The sequence below is a fragment of the Hipposideros armiger genome, unplaced genomic scaffold, assembly GCF_001890085.2.
Source record: "Hipposideros armiger isolate ML-2016 unplaced genomic scaffold, ASM189008v1 scaffold_516, whole genome shotgun sequence".
NCBI classification, from domain to species: Eukaryota; Metazoa; Chordata; class Mammalia; order Chiroptera; family Hipposideridae; genus Hipposideros; species Hipposideros armiger.
Window position 1 is genome coordinate 1,011,526 of NW_017731866.1, and position 24,564 is coordinate 1,036,089.

The 24,564-nt window shown below is 33.3% G+C and overlaps 1 protein-coding gene across 1 annotated transcript in view; it reads left to right on the forward strand.

Moving 5' to 3' along the window:
* The window catches only part of TINAG (tubulointerstitial nephritis antigen), a 75,771-nt gene that overhangs the window by 17,221 nt on the left and 33,986 nt on the right, over positions 1-24,564 (forward strand). The window contains exons 5-9 of the mRNA XM_019668090.1: positions 10,156-10,279; positions 14,890-15,040; positions 17,537-17,717; positions 19,159-19,204; positions 22,672-22,795. Of these exons, the coding sequence (XP_019523635.1) occupies positions 10,156-10,279; positions 14,890-15,040; positions 17,537-17,717; positions 19,159-19,204; positions 22,672-22,795 (626 nt within the window). The remainder of the gene's footprint in view (positions 1-10,155; positions 10,280-14,889; positions 15,041-17,536; positions 17,718-19,158; positions 19,205-22,671; positions 22,796-24,564) is intronic.

Below are 24,564 nucleotides of genomic sequence, written 5' to 3' on the forward strand. Positions count from 1 at the left end.
ACTATTGTATTGGTTTTCCATGTCATCTTTAAGAGCTGTTATCATCTGAGAATAGGTATCTTGCATGAAGAGGCTTCTACCCCTATAGTTATCACAGAGCTCTAACTCTTCGAGCTTCAGTTTTACCACCCAAGATGTGTGGAGTCTCTCAGGCACACACACTTTCCAGTTGAGATGTTGATTGTAGTCAAAACCCTTTAACAAATGCACAGGGCAGAACTGGGCTCTCAGGCTGCTAGAGTGCAGCCTCTTCACTCTGCAATGAAGATATCAGGTTCTGGCTGCCTGGAAGCTCTCAGCATCTCAGAGCAAGCAGAGCTATTGTTTGCTCCTGATAAGTTGAAAATCCACAGGTTTCTCATTAAACATTTAATGTGCTTTGCTTTTTGAGAGATGTAATCCCCTCAGTTATTCCAATTCAAATTCCAGTAGTAGGGCCTTCTAAATTATAACTAGTATCAGAAAAGATAATAATGGCTGCCATTTATTGAGTGGCTGTGTGTTAAGCACTCTTATAAGCACTTTCATACATCATCTCATCTAATTCCCACAGCAGCTTGATGTAGTGGGTACTGTAATTATCCACATTTTAAAGACAAGAAAATTGCAATGAAGAGAGGTTAAGTCATATTGAGACTGAGAGAAGTGAAAAGCCACCACAAAATTACTTAAATTACAGAGCCTAGACATCTTAAAAGATCCGTCCCCTAAAAATAGTCCTTGGAGTTTTAGTAGAAAAAGTTAGCTGTGGCCCATTCAGGTTCAAAATAGCAAAAAAGCCCTTTTATCTTTGAACCAGAGCTAACTTTATACAATGATCAGTTTAGATATATTTTGGGATCTTTTCTATAATCAATAAGGTATGAACTCTTTAGAAGTATGGCTCAGATTCATGGATTTTAGTGATCTAACTGTACGACCAATTGGAAGAGTTTAGTTCTTTTTTTTTTTTTCTGGCTGTTTTGTTTTTTTCATTTTTGTTCTCATCTGGAAAAAAAGAGGCAGAATTGTTCAAGAAAAGAATATATGTATCCTTTTATCAGGATTGGTCTTTCTCTTGCTTTTATTGAGGGTCCCAGTCAGCCAAATACTCATTTGGGTGCCTATATACATTTTCTCTGAATTATTTCTAACATTTCCTTTTTAGATTTTAGTTTTGGCAACTTGGAATATTTTATATTCTAGAGAAAATGAGGTTCATTTCTTTCCCAGGTTACCACTCACCATAGCATAGAAAAGGAAATCTAATTCTAAATCATTATTGGCTGCTGGGATTTATTTGCATAAACATCTCTATGGTGATATTTAAATGAAAAATCTTAATGATTAGTACTTTGGGAAAATTTAAATTACCTAGTGCTATGAATTAATATAATACAGTTGCCTAGTAATTCCAAGAAAGCCAGCAATAAGGAACATTCAGCTGATCTGTTAGAGTTCCATTATCCACTTATGATGTAAGAGAAGGAAATAGCTTCCTGTTTCTAGGGCACAGTAGCTTGAGGATCAAGGGCCTTTCAAAAGTTTCTAAGTGTTGGCATTGTCCTAATACCTGGTCAGATATAAGAAAATTAGAAATATAATAAGTGCTTCCAGGAAGAACATGAGATTAATATGAACTGAGCTGCAATGGTAGCTACAGGAAGACCTAAAAAATAGGTTAATTCTTAGCCTGGTGACTACATAGAAAATATCACAATACAGTAAATTGCCTCTGGATACATTGAAAAGAAATTATTTTTTTGTGGGTGTGTTTCTGGATAACTCCCGCCACCCCACTTTCCCTCAATTTTTTAATACAATTTTCAATGCAGGGTGGTCTCTGTGTACAGATAGGGTAGGCAGTTGCCAATGGTGATACTGATTTTGCTAAGAAACTCCACTGCATCCCCATCCCAAAACATCTCCCTTGACCACATTACCTAGATGCATCTTAGGCTTCACAAAATTCTTTATCCTGGGTGGAGAAGGTGAGCCATGAGTTGTCCCTGGTTCCTGGGCGATGCTTTTCTCTTCCCTGGCTGGATTCCTGGCTACATTCCTTGGCTTAACTCACTATTCACAGAAGGTGTCTGCTGAGGATGAGTCAGAGGAAAATCGGTAGGTGTTGTATAAAGAGTTCCATCATCATTTGAATATGAGAAGTCTGCTTAACCTATATGAATTTGTTTAATTCAAATGAATTTTTGTAATGTATCGTTAATAACAATGAGGAATAGTAATAAGTTGATAGTGGAGGATTGGAAAAGTAACTTGAGGATTTGGGGGAGCCTCCCTGGTTAGCAATCCTAAATGAGGACAGGCAAAAGGAAATATAAACGTATTGTTTTCTCTGGGTACAAGCAGAGTAGATGAAAGGAAATAAAAAGGAGAAAGAAAGAAGGTGAGAGATGCCATGCCTAGGCCCTGTAGCTTTTTGCTGTGTGCAAAGACTCACTTTCCCCACTGTAGGATTATGTCTTATGCTGCTGATCAATTCATGCTTAGCTTTTTCCTGAAAGTGTTATCTTGAGATTGTTCAAAGTCATGCCTTGATTGTACAGCTCTTGCTCCAAATCATTCTACACTAAAAATGTTAAGAATGATTAGATGAATCAACCATTCTCTGTCAGTACATTGAAACTTGGCACGTTGTATGGATAGACTCACAAAGGGGTTGATTGGGAGCTGGCCTTCGAAGAGCTATAGTTCCCCACAGAACTTTAAATTCTGCTCATTGAGCCTTTTGTCTTCTTATTGTACAAAACAGGTAATGGTATGGTTTAAACCTTGTTTCAATATTTCTCAACTTTTGTTTCACGGACTTCCAGTCTTACAAGATTGTGAATAAAGGTGTCTCATCCATGGTCAAATAAATGTCTAAAATGGTGCATTATACTTCCTTCTGAAGATTCACACTATTCATTAGTTTATTGAACACACTAAGAACCATTATTCCATTAATATTTTTTCAGCTAGTGTCTCCTAAATTCATGAGAGGACTCCTTCTTCTCCTTCTTCTTCTTCTTCTTCTTCTTCTTCTTCTTCTTCTTCTTCTTCTTATTATTATTATTATTATTATTATTATTATTAATGATTGTTAATATTCCTCAGGATTTGGCTCCCCAGAGTACACTTTAGGAAATACTAACTTAAGCTAAAATATTGAAATAAGGGTGCTGGAGGAAGAAGGATATTTAGGAAAAAATAGGATCTTCTCAGTGTCTCAGAAAGAAAATGAGAAAGACAACAAGTTATGACTGTATGCAAACTGACATTGACTGAAATTCCTTTGAGCCAGCAGAAATAACACAGTTGAAGTCTATTAATAGGCATGTGTAGGCCAGCGAGTTTACCCATGTGGCACCATTCCACATACAGTGATGGACATGAGCATGGGTCAGCCTAGCTTCACTACCTATTTCCTCAGTTTTCTTCACTGTGAAATGGTAATAGCTGTAGTGCCTAGTTGATAGGGTTGTAAGAAGTCCACATGATGCTGAATGAGAAGTGCTTAGAATAGTACTTAGACTATAGTAAAGCATTAAAAAAATCTTATTACATAATATATAAAGTTGTTCCTTCTCCCTGGATTAACTTTGGGAAAATAGCAGAGTTCTGAAACAGGTCAATTCTGTAAGGACTAAATTATCCAAAACGTCATCATTTACAGCATTTCATTTCATAAGGAAAGGTGTAGCTCTGCATTTATTGGCCCTGATGGAGTTTACATATTTCTGGTAAATTTGAAAGTTCTACTATCTATGCTCCTAAATCAAATCGAATCATATCAAATCAAATCTAATTTAATTAACAACTCTACCTGATTGTTTTCCAAGACATACTGTTCAAGTGCTTTTGAATTTGGGAAATAACTTCAAAAAGCTTCACTGTGTTATATCCTATTATAAATATTACAAATATTTTGAATGAAACATTCAATTTGCAAACACAAATGGGGGAAATTAAGAGTTATTTCTATACTCAGCTCAGTTAAAATTTTTTAAAATAGTTTTGTTGTTGATTCCCCAGGGAGAACAATAAAGTTAACAAAAGCTATTACAGATAAGTATCATATCTGAGGAGAAACTATTTGGAAACTTAGAACATTAATAAGCCTGGAATAACATTTAAAACCTGTAGCTGTATTATAGTATATTGCATGAGATTGATGTATGTAAAAATGTTCTAAATTTTTTTTGTCAATCTCATACCTTACTAGTACATCTTTTCCCAGTCACTAAATATACATGGCTTTAGTTTGTTTTAGTTAGTATTACTAACAAAGGAAAATGTTTTTCTTCCTATGGTTTGTTGGAAGATAAAGTAAAATAATATTGTATGTGTTATATAATAACTTTTAAAGCCATCGATCATTAAGGTGAAAAGTAAAAATAAAAAATTTAATAATCTGGATATGTTATCATTGTTTAAATAACATAGTATTTGATTTGGTTTATTTTCTAGCCATTACTTATAATAGGAAGAACTTGTTTTTTTTCTTTCTGAAATATATTTCAATGATAGCAAAAACTGAGGGATGAGAAGTACCTTTGGAAAAAATCAAAGTGAATTATTACCAAGTTTAGATTTTATGCCTCACAGGTTATTTTTTATTTGATTAGGAATAACCCTGCCTGAACAAACATCTTCTACTTGATTCCAATGTTTATCACCTGTGTAAACAGAAGCTTCTATAGAAACTAAGACACTGACTAGAAAAGTGAAACACATTGTTATATAGTTACGGTCTTCATATAATATTGAACAAAAATGACTTTTTCCTATAAAATTGATGTTTAGCTCCCACATACACAACATAAGGAAAACGGCATCAGGTTTTTATAATAATTTTATAAAATACAGTAAGTGTCACGGCAGAGTATTTTTAAGTATGTATTTCCCTCAGCTCACCTCAGAATCTTCTCTCCTGTGTAGGTGAAGATCCAGGGACAGAATAGGATGCCAGACAACCTTGCTGTCTCTGAATTAAGAGTTTTAAATTTCAAAGAGCACCAACGCATTTACTTCTATCTCTCTATTTCTTTTCCTCCTTCTCAGAATGCAACCCCACACCCTTTGTAAACTTTAAAAAAAAAAATGTACACCCGGCCTCACTCTTTACTTTGCTGAACTTGTGGCATAATGAATGTCTTACCTCTCAAATCAATTTCTGAGTTTTCTGTTTCATTTTTTATACTTAGTCACAGTTTGATGCATAACACTGTGATATAACTGAACATGACTTGAACAACACCGTGGGGCTGAATTCATCACCACAAGACAAATCTTCAAAAAAGAAATGTGAAAATTCATTTTCCCTCTGGCTATCAACATATATTTGGGGCTAAGTCAATTCCTGAGGTGATTTGGTGTGTTGATATAACAGGCATCTACTCTCTGGCCTCCCCAAGCCTGGGTCTACTCGTATAAGGTGCATACTATGATTTTTCCCAAAGTCTATTCCATGAAACACTAGTCCTTTGATTTGCTTCACAATAAAAATTATGTGAGAGAAAATAATAAAACACTTTGCAATGGGTTATGGACATTTAAAATCATGAACATTATTTTCATTTCTTATTGCTGCACAACACTTAGGTAGTTTATGAAAAATATTGCAGTGAGGACAAAAATCTATTTAATTTTCAAAACCAGTGTTTCTCAGAACTCTGATAAATTAACTCTTCCTTTTGTAATTATCTATTACAATACCTCAAAAATAGTGTTCTAAGAAACTCATTTTAGGAAATATCACAGATCACCAACTTCTAGATGCACATTTTCTTCAATTTTTTTTACCCACTGAAATTAGGGTGCTTCTTATATTTGATGATGTTCCGGGTTCAATGAATAAGATATTGCCCTAGCAGCTTTCTTGTCAGTTATGTGTACTATCTTAGTTATGATTAAGCTCATCTTAGAGTGACAAATATCCAAAATGACAGTGGTTTAAACAACATAGAAATTGATCTCTTAGCAAACAAATCTGTAGGTGCATGGTCCTTTAGTAGGATTTCATTTCGTGGTGTTGGATATTCAGGCTTCTTCCTTCTTGTTCCATTTTCCAAAACCTTCATATCCAAGGTCATATAATGGCTCAAGAGGGCTGCTCCCTGTCCATCTGTAATACCCAAGTTCCTGTCAGCAGTAAAAGAAAAAAAAATCAATAAAAACAAGTAAAAGTAAAGTGCCAGTCTCTTAAGGAAAATTCCCAGAAGCTTGCAGTGACACTTCTGCTTATATCCTGTAGGCCGGAACTGAGGAATATGACCATACCTAGTAGCCAAGGTGGGGCTGGGGAATGTAGTCATTTTCCTGAGCTTGCATGTACTGAGCTAAAATTGTTATTACTGTGAATCAAGGGGAAGCCTATGAAAAGGGGAAGGACTGGAGAAGAACTAGCACTATTTGCTATAGTATGATCGCTGAAAATTGATATTTACAAGAGGTAGGCCATTACAAAATTACTCTATAAATAGAAACTAGAGGAATATCAAAGCATAACTCTTTCAGAGTTGGGAAATGAAGGCAAATATTGTTAAAGATGAAAAATTCATGTTTCCATTAGCAGCCAGAAAATTAGCCCTTTCCTCTCCAACATCAAATAGTTTAAAAGAAATTTCATTGTTTTCATGGCTTTGGATTGTGAAGGTCAGAACAGAATGCTATTCTCTGTTGCCTTCCTTTGAGTCTCAGGTCACTCTGATTATTCAAATTTAAGTGGGGGAAAGTGAAACTGCAGATAGTGGGAATGACTCATGTAGCGGCTCTTGTGTAGATATGGGCTCATAGTAAGAATGCCCAGAATTTGATTAGTTTGTTCTCAAGCTGCTCTGCGATTGTTTGCATTACTCTTGCAGATGTTTTGATTGAGTTAAATGCAGAATTACTGTAAAAAAATTCTCCAGTATTCACCATTGCATTTAATTCTTATATTTGTTCATGATATCTTTAATCTCTAATTTCTAAATAGAAATATTGAAGTAGGGAGAATGTTCAAATTTAACCTTAAATTTGACTACTATTAATTTGGAAATGTAATTAGATTATTACTGAATTTTTTCAATGTTATAATTGAAAGAATTAAAAAATGCCCATATGTAATAGTGTAGATTTTTTTTGAATACAAATTTCTAACTTTTTAAGCCACAGTTATTTTGGAATTTCTGTCACTCTTAGCTGATCCTCCTGATTCAGTTTGATTGTTTTGCTTTATTAAGCTATACTTTGGCAAAGAAAAAAAGAAAAAAAAGTATCATTCATTAAAGATAGGCTTCTATTACCAATTCCTAAAGCTGTTATTTTGTGATGCTTACCTTTATTTATAAGCTCTTAAAAAACACTTTACAAGGAAATGTAGTAATTATGTAATCATGGGGTATAGAATTTGGTCTGTAATCATTATATCAGATTATCTGATATCATAAGGCAAATAAAATTGCAAGGTAATATATGCCCACTGGGCCTCAAATCTTGTGGGGTTGTTGTTAAGAAAAGCGATATTAAATAAGTGGGAAAAATTTTGAAAGATCCAATAGGTGAGCTTCATGAATTGATCTGGGCTACTGGGTTGGTAAATATGTTTTCAATAAAAATGTTATTTTGCTTGTTGTTTCTCTATTGCCTTATCTTATTGAGAAGGATTAGCCATTTATGTGTTTTTTATTTTTGAAAAATAAATCATAAAAGCAACAAATGAATGCTGGTATTATAATTGAACTTAATATGCCTGCACAGAAAAAAACTTTTAAAGAGATGAAATCTACCATATATATACATATATATATCCTCAATATTATCAGATATTTATTGAATACCCCTCATGTACAAAACTCTCTGGTAGGCTTTGGAATGTGGAAATCAAATTCTAAATAACTAAACCTTGCTGAAATATGTTTGAAGTAATAGTTATATATTCATTGCTTCAACAGAGAAGGGATATATCCTAGCTGTGCTATTAAATTGGAATTAGAAAGTGATAAAATAACTACTGATACTTTTTTTTGATACATGAGGCAATTTAATATCATAGATGCTTTTATTAAAAACACACTCATAAGTCAATAATAAAATTGGAACGTATGAGTAATATATGAGAAATGTGTACAGAAGCCCCCCCCCTTATCCATGGGGCATATATTCCAAGACCATGAATGGATGCCTGAAACCAGAGATTGTACTGGACTTTATATATGCTATATTTTTCCTATACATACATACCTGTGATAAAATTTAACATATAAATTAGGTACAGTAAAAGATTAACAACAATAACTAATAAAATAGAACAATTTATAACAATATACTGTAATAAGAGTGATGTTAATGTGGTCTTTCTCTCTGATAACTAATCTGATAACCAAGATGGCTACTAAGCGACTAATGGGTGGTGAGTGTATATAGCAAGGAGACACTGCACAAAGGGATGATTTTCATTCTGGGTGGAATGGTGGAAGATTTTATCATGCTACTCAGAACAGCATGCAATTTAAAACGTATGAATTGTTTAATTTCTGGAATTTTCCATCTGATATTTTCAGACCATGGTTGATTGTGAGTAACTGAAACCACAGAAAGCAAAATGTGGATAAGGAGGGACTCCTATACTTCTATCTCAGAAAGACTCCTTTGGAGAGTGAGTCTATATCTCTGAAACTATCTACTCAGAGCAGTCAATTTATTCTTTTCCAACTATAAGTTTTTTCAGCATAAGAATCTAAAAGCACCTGGATTTCTATGTGAACCTGCTTGACGTTTTCTACACTTTTCTTCCATCCTCTAAATAGCAGTGTCATTAGTAATGAAAATCAAGATTTAATAACTTTCTCATCAGGTGATAATATTTCTTTAAATCAAAACTGAAGTCTCTCATTAAAATTCAAATTTGTAAATATTTTGGATGGGTAGTTTTCCAAGCAGACATGTAAATCCTACGTTTTCCTTTAGTCTTTAAAACTGTTATACACTTGTCAGAAGTAATTTTGTTTGCAAGATATGAGATCAGTAGCCTGACTTGTTCAATGCATAATCTTAAAACTTTTAAATAGATAAATTTTTAGTTTTTATAGACATTTTACTTTTGTTACAAAGTATCCATGTATTTCTGATAAATTGGGGGAATGATAAATAGAGCATGGTGTTAAGAATTGTAAAACCTGCATCTGATTTCAGGATTATTTTTTATTTAATTGTCATTTAAGTTTTAGAAGTTTATTTCCTCCTTTATAAAACAGAGTGAATAATATTTGCCTTGATTATATCACACAGAGCTATTGAAAAGATAAAAGAAAATACTGAGTATTAAAACACTTTGAAAACTTTAAAGTTCTCTCAAAAATGATGTGTGAATATGTGTGTATGCATAAGTGGTAAAAATTAATAAACAGATCCTTATTTGGTTAGAGTCCTGATTATTGATGGGAGTGAAAGTTACCACTCTTTAGAAAAGTTGGGGGAAAACAACAGGGCATTGTGCTTTAGATTTTCTTTGAGTGACATGAACAGAGCAAGGTCTATAACATTTAATTTGCCTTCTTGGAAGGACAGCAGCTGAAACTGACTCTGTCAGAACTTTAACATGGGCTCTTAAGATACAATGGCATTGTATATTTGATATTACACACTTCCTGAAGTCCTTTTTAATCTTTGAAGATTTTATAAATATTAACCAATTTGTCCCAGTTTTGTTTCCCAATAACTGGTATAAAATTGGTGTTCCTTGGGGCTCCAACTGTGCTAATGCATAGTTGCTACAAAAGCATTCTTCCAAAATTAATTTCATATAGAATCACACACCCTCCAACATAGGAGAGACATAAAGTAAATGTTATTTATGAGGCCAAATTTAAATAACACCACATGGTCTCTCACGAGGATGACCAAAATTCTAATTTAAGATGACAGAAACTTTGGCCAAAATCAGAATAAACTTTCTATATATTGTTCTTATGTTTTTGTAAGTATGTTATGATTCCTCACATTGATTTGTCATTTTCAAACATATATGAAATAGAAATCTTAATAACTAATGCTTTTCAAGGGTGTTCATTCAGAAAACTTGAATGTACAAAATTTAAAAAAATGACAAATGTTGTAAAAGGGCATGACATTTTCTTATAATGGTTATTGGGATACATTTATAAAAATCTGACACAACTGCCTTTTCTTCTTTAGGCTTCTTTACCTGCAATAACTGATCTTCCAGAGTTTTTTGTTGCTTCGTATAAATGGCCTGGATGGACTCATGGCCCGTTGGATCAAAAAAATTGTGCTGCATCGTGGGCATTTTCCACTGCAAGTAATAAAGTTTAATTACTTTCTTATAAATTCTCTCTTTGACTCTAGATCATGGGACAGTAATTAAAAGGTTTTAAAATTTAGAATATTTAAATATTAACCTTTGGTTAATTAAAATAAAATCTTATTCTGGCCAGAAAAAGCAACCTGAAGATTATATAAAAATCCATTTTACTCTGAAAATTTGTCTTTATTTTTAGGGTCGAGTTTTGTTTTGTTTTAAGATTTTTATTGGGGAATTAGGAGAGGGGAACATTGTTGGGGAATCGGGGAAGGGGAGCAGACAAGTTGCTGTCCTTTTGTTCTTCATTCTAGTTGTGGAGGACGTCACTTTGCTGGCCCATGTTGGTATTATCATTGCGCTCTTCCTGGGTGAGGCAGTCGCTCGCCAGCCATTAGATGGCTGCTCACGGTGGCTCACGCCTGCTGCTGGCCAGCCCCACTGCAGCCTACTCTGTCATTGGTGACTCATGGCAGCCCAGCTCCAGGTTGAGCTGTTATTCACCATCTTAGCCATAGAGGGTGCAGCATCACTGCCCTAATGTGGGCCCTAATGTCCGAACTGGGGCCCTGCTGCTCAGAGCTGGCGTCCCAGGTGAATTCTTAACCAACGCGCCACTGGGCTGGCCCTAAGGTCTAATTTTAAATAGAGAGTAAATCAAAAGAACACCAAAGAAAAATTGCCAAATTTTGTTTTTCCTTTGAGAGGTAAGGCCAGATAATAAGAGTGTAAGGTTCTGTTTTATCCATAATATGTGTAGTGTTAATATTATTATGCATATACATGCATCCATATAATTTTTTATATTCTTTTCAAAAGATTTTCAAAAGTACATTAAATTGGTAAACTAATTTCATATAAAATAAGACTTCAGAACTAAATAATATTGGATTAAGTGGGTTTCATGTCATTTTAGATAAAAGCAAATATATAGGTTCTGACTCTAAAGTGACATAACTGGTCTTTTAATAAGAGTACTTTCCAAATTAGTGTTGCTTTAGTTCTAAAGTATAATAATATCTCTTTTATAGCCACTTTCATGTAAGTTCACAAGTCCCATAAATCAAAACGCAGGTTAATGCTAAGATTTGGCCTCCAAATTATCCTCAAAGGAGTGTTAGTTGCATTCCAGCAATTAGATTGAAACTGACATGATGGTGATTGACTGCTATCAAAGATTTTAATAAAGCTATGCTCTAGTCTTTAAAGGTAATTCCAACAGAGTACTTAAAAACAGTCTAAGCACTGAAAGCATTGAGAAATAATTACACAGGCTCTCTTAGAGGAAATGGCTTTGAAGGGTGGCGCTCCTTGGGACAGAAAAGTACTGATATCTTTGTCTAAATATTATTACTTCATAGTGTTAGCTAGTTTGTTCTAGAAATGATGCCAATGGCCAAGGTGACCTCTGGAGTGGCTCCCTCTGTTCACTCTATGCTTCTGCCTGCTCCCCCAGTATAAATGCTTCCTTGCTTTCTGATGTTTGTCCTCACTGCATTTGGGATCCACAGGGATTCAAAGGGGCCCCTTTGAACACTATTTCAGATGGGTGGGAGAGATTTAATCAGATAAATCATTTGTCATTTTATGTTTATGTGGTTAATATATTACACCTCCTACTGATATATAAGAATTTTGTTTTAGCTTTAGATTAGACCAGTGTTTCTGAAGATGTCTTAAGAAAGATGGCAGTGGTGAAATGCTAAGGATAACTTGCTAGGCTGGTGGGGCAGTGTGCTTTAATGTCCCCAGGTCACAGACACACAGATAGCCTCAGCACAGGGCTAAGTCTGGATTTGTCCCCATACCTAATTTACTGCCAGAGAGAAGGCTTTCAACGCTTTTGTGGTTTCAGAGGACACAGTTTTGTATCCTGTGTATTCACTATGGCAAATCAAGCTGATGCTGTTTATGTTTTTGAATGTTAAGTAAAGAAAAGGGTAAATTAGGTTCTTTTAAATATCTAGAACATTATGTCAGGAAGTAGTAGTTAAAGCAAGAAAGATGTCTTTCAAAGAAGCTAAAAGCTATAAAATGGAATAAATAAGATATTAAAAATATCTTATGAAATGTAAATGATTATTTTAAAAGATATTAAAATAATGTATATATGTATATTTTTAACATCTTATTTATTCCATTTTATAGCTTTTAGCTTCTTTGAAAGACATCTTTCTTGCTTTAACTACTACTTCCTGACATAATTTTCTAGATATTTAAAAGAACCTAATTTACCCTTTTCTTTACTTAACATTCAAAAACATAAACAGCATCAGCTTGATTTGCCATAATGAATACACAGGATATACACATATTCAGCCAAATAAAATTTGAGCAAGATATCAGAAGATGAAGAGGTAAAAGAGTTTGAAATATTTGAAATGGTGCGAGTGATCCATGCCACAAAGCAAATTTGGAGATGCAATAAAATAAGCAGGGAAAATAACAGTGTGTCTCAGAGATAAAGCCCAATAAAAGTTTTCCAAAAGAGAGTGGGAAACAATTTGCTGAATTGAGTCATTTTTTAATCTTCTGACCTTTTCTAAGTATTTCTAGTGAATTTGGATTAAACCTTCACTGTGATTCAGAAATGTCTGTATAAGTGCAACATATTGTATACCATTACAATTTAAAACATTTATTTTTTAGTTGAAACCTGCAGATTTGTGGGGCTGGAAGGGACCTTCAAGGTCACCTTTTTCAAGTCTTTGGTTTTATAAAAGAAGCACAAATAGGTAAAGTGACTTAACCAAAGCCAAAAGCCACGAAGTCTTAGAAATGATCCTGGAAGCCAGGTTTCTGACTCCTTGAATACTGCTTTCTTTACATTGTTAAAGTATATTCTGAGCCAAAGAATAGTTCTAATAATAATTCAGAAATTTATATTTGATTGTGAACCTTTGTACTGAAAGTCAAAGCATCAGATAATTTCTATTTTCTTTTATGTAAAAGGGAATTGTTTTCTTGAGAATAGCAGATGTGGTAGTGTTATGATGTCATTTGCTTCTATGAAATATACCCTAGCAGAATAATTGTTGGGAATTGAGAAGGATGTAGGAAGTTATAAAATCAACACATATTGAGCATCTGAAATGTGCCAGCATTGTACTATGGAATTGTACACATGCTGTAGTTACATAAAAACCATGGATATACAGAAATACATATGTAAGTGATTATTTTAAAATGAATTATTTTAGAATAATTCTAAATTAGCACTTTGCTGGGTTCCAGTACACAGACAATTTTGATGAGCAAAATCTATAACTTCTTCTGAGAAAATTGGATGGATAGAAGAAAGGTTATGACTTTGTTGCCTTCAATGAAGAGATTATCAAGAATGGGACTATACCAGGTATCCAACAGAAAAATATCTGTACCCAATAGCACCCACCCCAATTTTCTCATGATCTCATTACTCATATTAGTTTATCATGGTAACATGATCAAAATGAAAACATGTATAGTTTTTTGCTACTGGTTGATTACTTTTCCTATTCTATTACTCTGTGAAGGCAGAAGTATGACACTCTTGTTTCTTGTTCATCATTATCAATTCTAGTACTTAGAACAGCTGTCATCTAGTAGGCGATCAAAAAATATGTGTTGGTGAAAGGGATAAATTGATTAACAACAGCCATGCTAGGGAATTACTTAAACAGAAGAATAGAAGCTTCACTCATAAAAAGCACATACGTATATCTGAATTCCATATCTACTAAAATAAGATTAAGATCATTATTCTCAAGAATATTAGAAACATAAAAGTGTGTATCTGGCTTTTAGATATTTTATACAATAGATGCATATTAGTCTGCATTAGCATAAGGATGGTTTTCTGGATAGTTAAACTAGATACCAGTTTAAAAAACAAGGATTTGATTGTTTCCAAGGTATCAGATTAGAATAGATAAATTTTCAATTAATATTTCTATGATCAGTTTTTCTAATTTCCTTAGTTTAGTCATATATATATATATATATATATATATATATATATATATATATGACTATATGTAAGATGCTGTTCTAGGTACAGGAGATATAAATCTAAGATAGGCCCTTGCCCTCAAGACACTTCACTTGACAGATTTCTTAATGAAAAATTCAAACAAACAAACAAACAAACAAAAAATCATGGACACAGACAGCAGTTTAGTGGTTACCAGGGGTAAGTGGTGGGTAGGGAGATAGAAGAGGGTAAAGGGGGTCAAATATATGGTGATAGAGGGAGATCTGACTCTGGGTGGTGAGCACACAATGCAATATATAGATGATGTATTATAGAAATGTACACTTGAAACCTACATCATTTTACTAACCAATAAATTTAATAAAAATTAAAAAAAAGAATTCAGAAGTATATAGAACATGAAAGAAATAAAAACTAGAAAAGTCTTTGAGTTGATAAGACAATGGAGCAACACAAAAATTGGACAAAAATTATGACAGTTGAATTTGTTGGAATTCAAAGATATATTAATACTATTTTGCCTTAATTTTAAATTACATAAGATTCAGAAGACTAGGGTTCAAATAAAAAGGGCTATGTAAATTATTAGAAATACCATGTGCCATTTGAATACTAATCAATGTTTTATTTTAAACAGGTGTGGCAGCTGACCGAATAGCAATTCAGTCTAAAGGTCGATACACAGCCAATCTATCCCCTCAAAATTTGATTTCTTGCTGTGCCAAGAACCGTCATGGATGTAACAGTGGAAGCATCGATAGGGCTTGGTGGTTCCTGAGAAAACGTGGGTAAATAGCTGCCAAACATGTATTTCTAGGAGTCTTATGATTGTGACTTGGGGTTAGAATAAGGAAAAAAAAAAAAAATATATATATATATATATATGTATACACACACACACATATATATATATATATTTCAAAAATTTTACAAGAAAATTGTACAAATATATGTATATGCTACATCTATATAAATATATGTATTATATTTAAATGTATACTATATTTGGTATCTACTGAGATTATAAGCTATTAGAAACAATGATTTAAAGGATGCATATATTCCTAGCTAAATCAATAGAAGACTCAAGGAGCATTGTCTTCTTGTTGCTCTGAGCCAAATGGCTCTACTGATCCCTTAGGAGCAAATGGATTAATTAATATTACTGATACCTCTGTTGAACCTTTCAGTTACCCAGGCAGATAAATAGATAATATCAGGTAAGAATTAGACTAAGAACCAGATGAATAAAATAAAGAAGTAATTTACAGCTGCCTCAACTCATTAGTATCATTAATTGTCCCCATCTCATTTGATGAGAAGAGGCAGGTTGCATTTCCTTACTTTCATGTACACAGCATTCTATTATCTACTATGAGAGCTAATGTACTGAAGAGCTACGTTATTCAGCTAAGGATACTGCAGCTGATAACTAGTAGTATACGAGTATATATGTTCTGCTCACCTGTTATTTCCTCATCCAGTGAATGCTCTGGATCTGCTATAGAACAATAAGATGCTATGAAAAACTGGGTGTCAGGTATTGATGGGTGGAAATAAATATCTTAATTTTTTTTTCGTATGTTTTGCCTAATAAGATGGTTCTTAGGATGGACAACTTGGCTGATACCATCCTGGTATAGTAGTGCTTGGTTGACTTCTGTTTTGTACTATAATAAAAACCAAAGCCTTTTAGGAACTTAAATATGTAAGTTATCATTGAGATGTAACTAAATCTCATTGTATTAGTTTGCTCACGTTAACATAACAAAATACCATAAACTGGGTGGATTACACAGCAGACATTTATTTCTCATAGTGGTGGAGGCTGAGAAGCCCAAGATCAAAGTGTTAGCACATTCAGTTTTTGTTCTTCTTATTATTATTAGTTTCAGGTGTACAAAACAATGCAATAGTTATACATTTCACCCTTCACAAAGTGATAATCCCCCTTCCCCAATCTATTGCCCCTCTGATATCATATACATTTATTACAATTCCATTGACTCTATTCCCTATACTATACTCCATATCCCGTGACTATATTTATATTGAATCATAGTTGACATATAATATTATTCAGCTTCAGCTTCAGGTGTGCAGTGCAGTGGACAGGCACCTACACCGCCCATGAAGTGGTCTCCCTAAGTTTTTGAAGCTCTCTTTCTGGCTTGCCTTCTCTCTGTGTGCTCACATGACAGAGAAAGTGCTCTAGTGCTCTTCCTCTCCTAATATGACATGAATATCATTATGAGCCCTACCCTGATAACCTCATTTAAAGTTAATTACTCCTAAAGGTTCTATCTCCAAATGCTAGCATATTGGAGATTAAGGTTTCAACATGTGAATTTGGGTGACATAATTTAATCCATAGCACTCATTAGCCAAAGTAACACATTTGATGCATTATTTTTTGAAGTGTGTTAGTGTTTTTCATGACTTTGCCTTTATTATACTCCTTGTTCAGATTTTCTTACTCTGTTGAACACCATTGAATTTTCTTGAACCAATCCTATTATATACTTTAATGGGAAGTTCAACATTATATATCTATAAAACCAATTTCATTGTTTTATTTTTCTTACCATCTGCTTCTATAGTCAATGAATTGTGTTGAACTCAAGCCAAATAATTTGTACTTTTCTATATTCAGTTTCAAAATTAGAGATTAAAATTGTTTTTATCTTTTATATAATGTATATATCTGATAACTTTCTACTTTATTAACTTTAAATATTATGTTAGTATATACTATTTCTCCAAAGTATCATGAGTTATAGACACATAATAGTTGAAGTCTTTTAAAAACAAAAATGTGAAAAAACAACACCAAAACCTTAATTCTAAAACTAAAACCTTAATTCTAAAACTGACATAATTTATGAGAATACCCCATCGAAATATAATAAAATTTATTGTCTTTTTCACATTAAATTTGGCTTTTCTACATTGTAATTATAGACACAGAATGAAGGAGTACTTCCCCTATTAATATTACCTCAGATTTTTTGACAGTCACTTTTCATCTTCAGGAAATTCTATACTGTATATAGAATTACTTATTTAAGTGGACTGAAGTAAGATTTTAAAAATTATAATGAAGAAATAATAGGGGGGCAAGGAAGAGTCATTGAACTTCTGTATTAGAATCAGTCAACATTTTGAAAATTATGTATGTAAGTATACAGAATAATTTGTGAATGCTTTATTTAGTAAAATTACATATACGTAGGATATTATATTTTCCTAAGTATTACTTTTATTTCTTTGCTTATTCCTCATAGACTGGTATCTCATGCATGCTACCCACTTTTCAAGGATCAAAATGCTACCAATAATGGCTGCGCCATGGCAAGTAGGTCTGATGGGCGGGGTAAGCGACATGCCACAAAGCCATGTCCCAACAACATTGAGAAATCTAATAGAATCTACCAATGTTCTCCTCCATACAGAGTCTCTTCCAAAGTAAGTTTCAATGGCAAGAATTAACAATGGTTAACTTGCTCAAAAATGTATAGCTCTGCTGTTATTAAGATTATTTAAAAAGTATTTAAAATATTAGATTCTAAGATAATGCTATGTTTTCAGGTATAATTTTTTATATTCTTAAAAATATAAATGACTGGTTTAAATTTTGAAATGTCTTTGGAAATAGAGTCTTAAAATTATATTTTTAAATTAATTAATATACTTGACAAATAAAAGCTAAATCAAACCCTTTTTCATTGACTTTTTGTAGTAGGAGCTCATTTTATCAACCCTTTGCCTTACTCCCCAAAATTATTGAAGTAGACAGCCGTGGTGGGTAAAAAGGCCCCTTTGCATTCCAGTTTGGCAAATTTTGCTCCATGATATCGGTGTTACCCAGAACTTCTCACTTTCAGAGTATCTCAACCTTCAGATGTTTCCAGTTACCTGCAGAATACAACCCAGCATTTTTACCATGACACACAAGCTTTTGTGATTTGGTTATGACCTTTCTGACCTACTGCTTTTACAAACTCGTGTCCTGCCAGCCTCTCCCTCTCCACCCACTCATAGTGTTCCTGCTGTAAGAACTGCTGTCTGCTTCCTAGATATACCATGCTCTGTCATGTTTCTCTACTTAGCCTAGTGATGATTCCTCTTACCCAAATGGTTATCCCACCTGTTTCCATCTGGTAAAATCGCACATATGTGTCAAGGCCCAGGTCAAAATTTGACCTTCTCTGGGAAGTTTTCTTGACTCCTGGGTAGGATTAATTTCCTTTTCCTGTTTGTATCTATGGCACTTGGTGCTTGTCTCTATAATAGAACTTATACCATTTTATAGTGCAATTATTTATGTTACTGTCTTTGTTTATTCCACCAAAATATAAATACATCGGGGATAGGTGCAGGGTCAATATTTGTTTCTATCCTGGTTTCCAGTGATACTCATGTGTACCCTATGATACATGTGTGTAGATGAATGAATAACCTGACTTTTTAGTAAGGGCTGCGTTACACATTGCTTGGCAATACTAAAATATTTGCATGCTAAATCTACACTGAGGAATTTTACTAAATGGACATCTGGAATTGCTCCTGTGATCAAAAGAATGGAGATGGCACTAATCTCCACTAAGTAAACATAGTTTTAAGTTAATTATTTTTGTGTGTGACCATAAAAAGTTATTATATTTTCTCTCCATTCCAAAATTTTATGAGCGATAAAGTTAGTGAAACAAATGGTTTATCTTTAACAACTTCATCAATGTGACATTCCACACTGAGTATTTCAAAGCATGATGAATGGCAAGTGGTCAAGGCACATTGGATTGTACGACTCCTAAACTGATTGTACAGCAGCTAACATTATACACCAGACAATGGGTTTAGTGTGTTCTGCTAACAGCAATGATGCCATTGATATTTTTCCTTCTAGGAAACTGAAATAATGAAAGAAATCATGCTCAATGGACCAGTTCAAGGTAAGCTTGGATGAAATATAATTGCCTTGTTTATTCCTTTAATAAACAACATTACATTTTAGCTCATGTAAAAGAAGCTTAATAAAAGAAATAAAATTTTTACTTCCAGAGTATTCATAAGGGTTCAACAGGTCTAAGATCAGTGTACTTATTGGAGATATACTCACCTAGTAACTTCATTTGGTGTCATTTTATAGACTCATTAAATACTGGGAGTGCCAAAAAGATGTACACACATAACTTGTATTCATCTATTGTTATAGGTATATGTAGAGTATTACAATTTTAATACAGTTTTTTCTTTTCTTAAAAATTTTTTGACACCCTCTGTATATGATGATGGAAGGAGAACTGACTCTGGGTGGTGAGCACACAACGCAATATATAGATGATATATTATAGAACTATAGACTTGAAACCTATGTAACCATTGTCACCTCAATAAATTTAATTAAAAAATAAGTAAATAAGAAGATAGACTCATCCATAAATTGAATTCTTAAATATTAATGACACATATGATGAAAGTCTGCTAAACCTTTCCAAAGTGATCATGGACCAAGCAGATAGTCAAACATAAAATTCTAAGTGGTGAAGCTCATGTAAATGTTCAGTCATATTTAAAAATCTCACATAGTGTTAGAAATTTTCTCACCTTCAGTTTAAATAGATCAGGTAATGGACTGAAAAAAAAAATCAAGGTTTATTAGTAGAAATAAAGTAGATTCTTTCCTTTTTCTATAACCTTAAAATAAACCAAATAAGCCAGTATGACTTTGTGTTTTATAAAAGCCTTTCTAGTTTAATACATTTTATAAATGTGTTATGAATGGTAAACAAACAATAAATAAGAAAATAATGTACTGACTTACTGTACACTGACTTTGATTTTTATATCATCTCTGATACATAGTTCCTCTGTTTACATATTGAAGTAATTTTTGCACTAATGGAATAAAGACACCTTCATAGCCTATATTCTCTGTACTAAATATTGCCTTGAAGAGCATGGGAGAACAAATCTAGTGAGGTCTAAAATGGAAATTCAGGTTGTGAACACGGAAAGGCCCCAAATATATTATCAAATGAATTTACATTAACCAAATAAATTTAAATAAACCAAAATTAAATATTAAACATTTGATATATACCTAAGAAACTATAGCCCGGTTTTTGTTTTTCTGAATGCTAACCCAATTGATTCAACATCTAGCAGGAACCACAAATTTTAGATTGTGTTGGAAAAATTTTTATTGATTGTTATCAATTGATAACTTCTCAATCAATTGAGAAGCTGAAGCTTATACTGGACATGCCCTGTATTTAATTTTAAAAATCCTGGGACCTTACACAAAACCTGAAACGAATGAATATAAATTTTTTTTCCTCCTTACAATTGTGTTAATTTTGTTGGCTGTTATAAGAGCAGGGCAATTCATGTGTAATTTAAATATATGATTCAGTGAGTGGAGTGTGTGTGGCAGTTTGAATGCATTTGAACTTAAGGCTGAATTTAAAAATCCAGCTTTGATGTTTGCCACTTAAATGACTTTGGACAAGTTATTTAACCTCTCTGAATCTTCAGGTCATTCATTATATTACTCTTTTTAGCTCTCTCTTTCTCTCTCTCTCTCTCTCTCTCTCTCTCTCTCTCTCTCTCTCTCTCTTTCTCTCTCTCTCTCTCTTTCTCTCTCTCTCAAAATAAATTTGGGGAACACAATTATTTAAAATTAAAAACACCTTAGGTTTCTTTTATGGTTATATACATAGATGTTCATGAATTTCACATTAATAAAAAATGAAGAGATAAAATTTCAAAGTAAAAAGTTGAAATGCAAATTAGTCAACGTCCCTTGAAATGTTTATTGAGAACCCTTCTCCTGCCAGCCTGAGCCAGGGGCAAAAGGCAGAGCTACAGTCAAGGCAGGCTTCATCCTGCCCTCAAACATATTGGAATTCTGTATAAGTTGCTGCAGTTTTCCAAAAATAAAATTGCACTACAGTAGCTTATATAGTTATATGTTTGTGGGTTCGTCAAGTGTGTGATGGTGTCAGGCACTGAAGGTAAGTGCTGCATTCAAGTTAATTGCGATGGGCTCTCACCCATGTTTCTTTAGTTGGCAGTGTTTTTCAGCAATGAAGAGTATATTTCATTCATGGTCATTCATTGATATAGACTTGGGCAAAGCTAAAGAAGCCAGTGATGCTATACAGAGGAAAACCACTAGCAATATCCTCACATTTTTATAAATGCTGGGTGACTCATCTTGCTACAGATGCAATGGAATTGTCTGCCCATTGTTGCCTGGACTAACACAGTTTTCCCTCTGGTCTCAGTACAAAAGGATGTAAAAGGCAACAGAATGCTGAATAAGTAAGACCGTGTGCATTCTTCTAAAATATGTAGAATTTAAAATAAGTTTAGATTATGGAACGAGAACAAAAGCAAAGATGTGCAAAGAGCACAGGTATATAAATTCTTTCAAAACCTACGGAAATGTGTTTTAAAGTAGATAAAGAAAATTAACCTCTTTTGAGAATATTTGAGCAGCATCAGAAAAGGCACAGGACATTAAAAAATGGAATAAAAAGTGGAACGTTAAAAAGTTAAATTTGACTCTGGAGTAGAAGCTTCATTTTAGGATGTATCAAATGCCAGTTACTTTAGTTCATATTTTATTTAAAATGCTTGTCAAACTAAGATAGACAAACATTGTACACAGTTAGGAAGGTATGCTTATCTTGTTTGAACTAAAAATATTTTCAATTCACATCTTGTAGAAGAGAAGTTTAAAGTTTTCACCCTGAGCTGCCCAAGCCTTTCAACAAAGCACCCAATACAGAAAGGAGGTAATCTAGGGGAGGGAAGGAAGGAGAGCTTTGTAAAGTATAAGCTCTAATTTTCTAAAGATTGCAACATTGGTTTAGCAATCCAGAGCTGGGAGGATGGCATCTTGTCAGAGTATTCTTTTGCCAAGGGATTGCTTTTTATTCAAACTCACCAAGGAAAGGTTTGTGTTTATTTCTAAGGATTAAGGACAATTACTTTAAGCCTGGTTTGATAGGCTCACCCTTCACAGCTAGCTTAATTGGAGTTTTAAGAGGCTTGTGGTGAAGTACAAGGTTAATGGAGAAATCGCAATCACGAGCCAAGTGTCATGGGCTTTCACTGCAAGGGACTCAATCCCTGGTAATAGTGCCTCTATCAGTTAAGAATAGATGTGTTTGAAAGGTATAATGTGTACTTAAGTAATATTCAAATAGCTAAAAGTTGTTTTTATAAGAGAACAATAAAATATTGCAGCCAATTAAATTAAGTAGGAATCAAAATTGGGCTGTATTGCAAAATCCCTTCTTAGGTTCTACTCCTGGCAATGTATCCATTGATTGTTCTGTGAGAACTGCTGAGGGGTTTTAAAGACAATTTTTTAAAACTGGGTCATTTATCCTGTTGGGTTTTATTTTAGCCATAATGCAGGTCCATGAGGATTTCTTCCATTATAAGTCAGGAATATATAGACATGTTACCAGCACAAATGAAGAACTGGAAAAATATCGAAAGCTTCAGACACATGCAGTCAAACTCACTGGGTAAGGCAATTTCTTAAAAAATCTTCATTTAATGGTTTTGGAAAAATGAAACTAAAAATAAGTGTATATAGTGCATGTAGGCACCAGAGTTCCCTTTTGTGTGAGAGAGTCTGATGCAAATTAAAAATTAGCTAAGCCTCTACACTACTTACTCATTATTTTAAAATTCAGTAAAAGGGAGACTTAAAATTCTGGGAAAGATGACCATTTCCTGTTTCTCACTTCCTTGCAAATGTGTCCTAAGAATCTGTTCCAAGGGCAAGGGAAATATATTATTGGAATAATAATATGGCCTACCTACGGCATAATCAAGAGAATAGTGCAAATGGTAGAGATTAAGCAGGAAGAGAAGGTAAGGTCACCTTTAATTCAATAGATTATTTTTTTATATTTGTGTCAAAACTGTGGAAATTATATTTATCAAATTTGTGAGTAAAATACATTCAAGGGCATGAAACAGGTTCAAAATTTGGTTGCATTTCAAGAATAAGTGATTTCATAAATAGATACTACTCAGAAAGAGAATGTGGTCATTTGAGACCACTGTGTCCAGTGCCTTCTCCATCTCATTCTGACTCGCCCAATCTGTAAGTGCTTTCTCATAATGTCTCACTCTATTTCAAATTAAAGGCAACAGAAAAGGGTATTTTGTTTTGTTTTGTTTTTCCCATCCCCAAACCTCACTTTTCTCATCTTGCCCATTGTGGTAAATAACTTCAATCCTGTTGAATATGCCCTTCCTCTTTAAATTTGATTGAGCCTGCACAAAAACAACCTCTACTATAAACAGATTGTTACCTTCACCTTTGAAACGCTCTAAGTCAATTCTAAGGTACATCAACCAATTATCCTCTGCGATGTCTCTTTAATCATCATCCTTCCTTTATTTTAAATACTCTAATATTTCAATTACAATATTGAAACATTTCATTGAATCTAAGATACTACTGATTTTATCACTTATCTTGATTTCAGGAATGTGAAAATATGTGCATTTTACAATTGAAATATATGGTATTTCATGTTAATGCATGATATTGTAAAGCTACAGATGAGAAAAAATGTATAAAAATAATTTTGCCATTCAGAGATAACGTCTCTTGAAAGTTTGGAGTATTTTTATATATCTCCTAAATATATAGCTATAGAGAAAGATAGCTAAATAGAATACTAGATACATTTCATAAGACAATGAGATATTCAAGTACTTAGAATTTTATAACAAGCAAAATTTTGCTAAACTTTTCTTTAGCAGCATATAAGAATGCCAGTTTCGCAATATTCCTTTAAACACAGGGTGTTTTACTTTTTGATTTAGTCATATTAACCTCCCAAAATCATCATTAACACTTGATGGAAAGCATGTCTTGTAAATCTCTCTGTCTCTCTGTTGAAGAAAAGTTAGATAAACAAAAAATAGAAAGATAATATAGTTTAATGGCATTTAAAAATACTAGTATTCAGGTTAATTTTACTTGAATTTAATGAAATAAAGTGAAATGATATGAATGAGATAATTTTGATTCTTCAACACAAGAGATGCTAGTTCTTAAAAGAATGCTTTATACTTAAGGGAATAGATGCTAAAAGAAGTAGAGATTGAAGTAATCCATTTTTAACTTCGTATTTCGATTTCAGATTAGATCCATTTATTTGTTCACAGACAATGTGAGGAAGTTAAATCATTCTTATACTTCCTACCTCACCTCCTCTCATACATTTTTTTTTTTTTTTTTGGGGTTCTTATAGAATGCACTACATTGTGAATT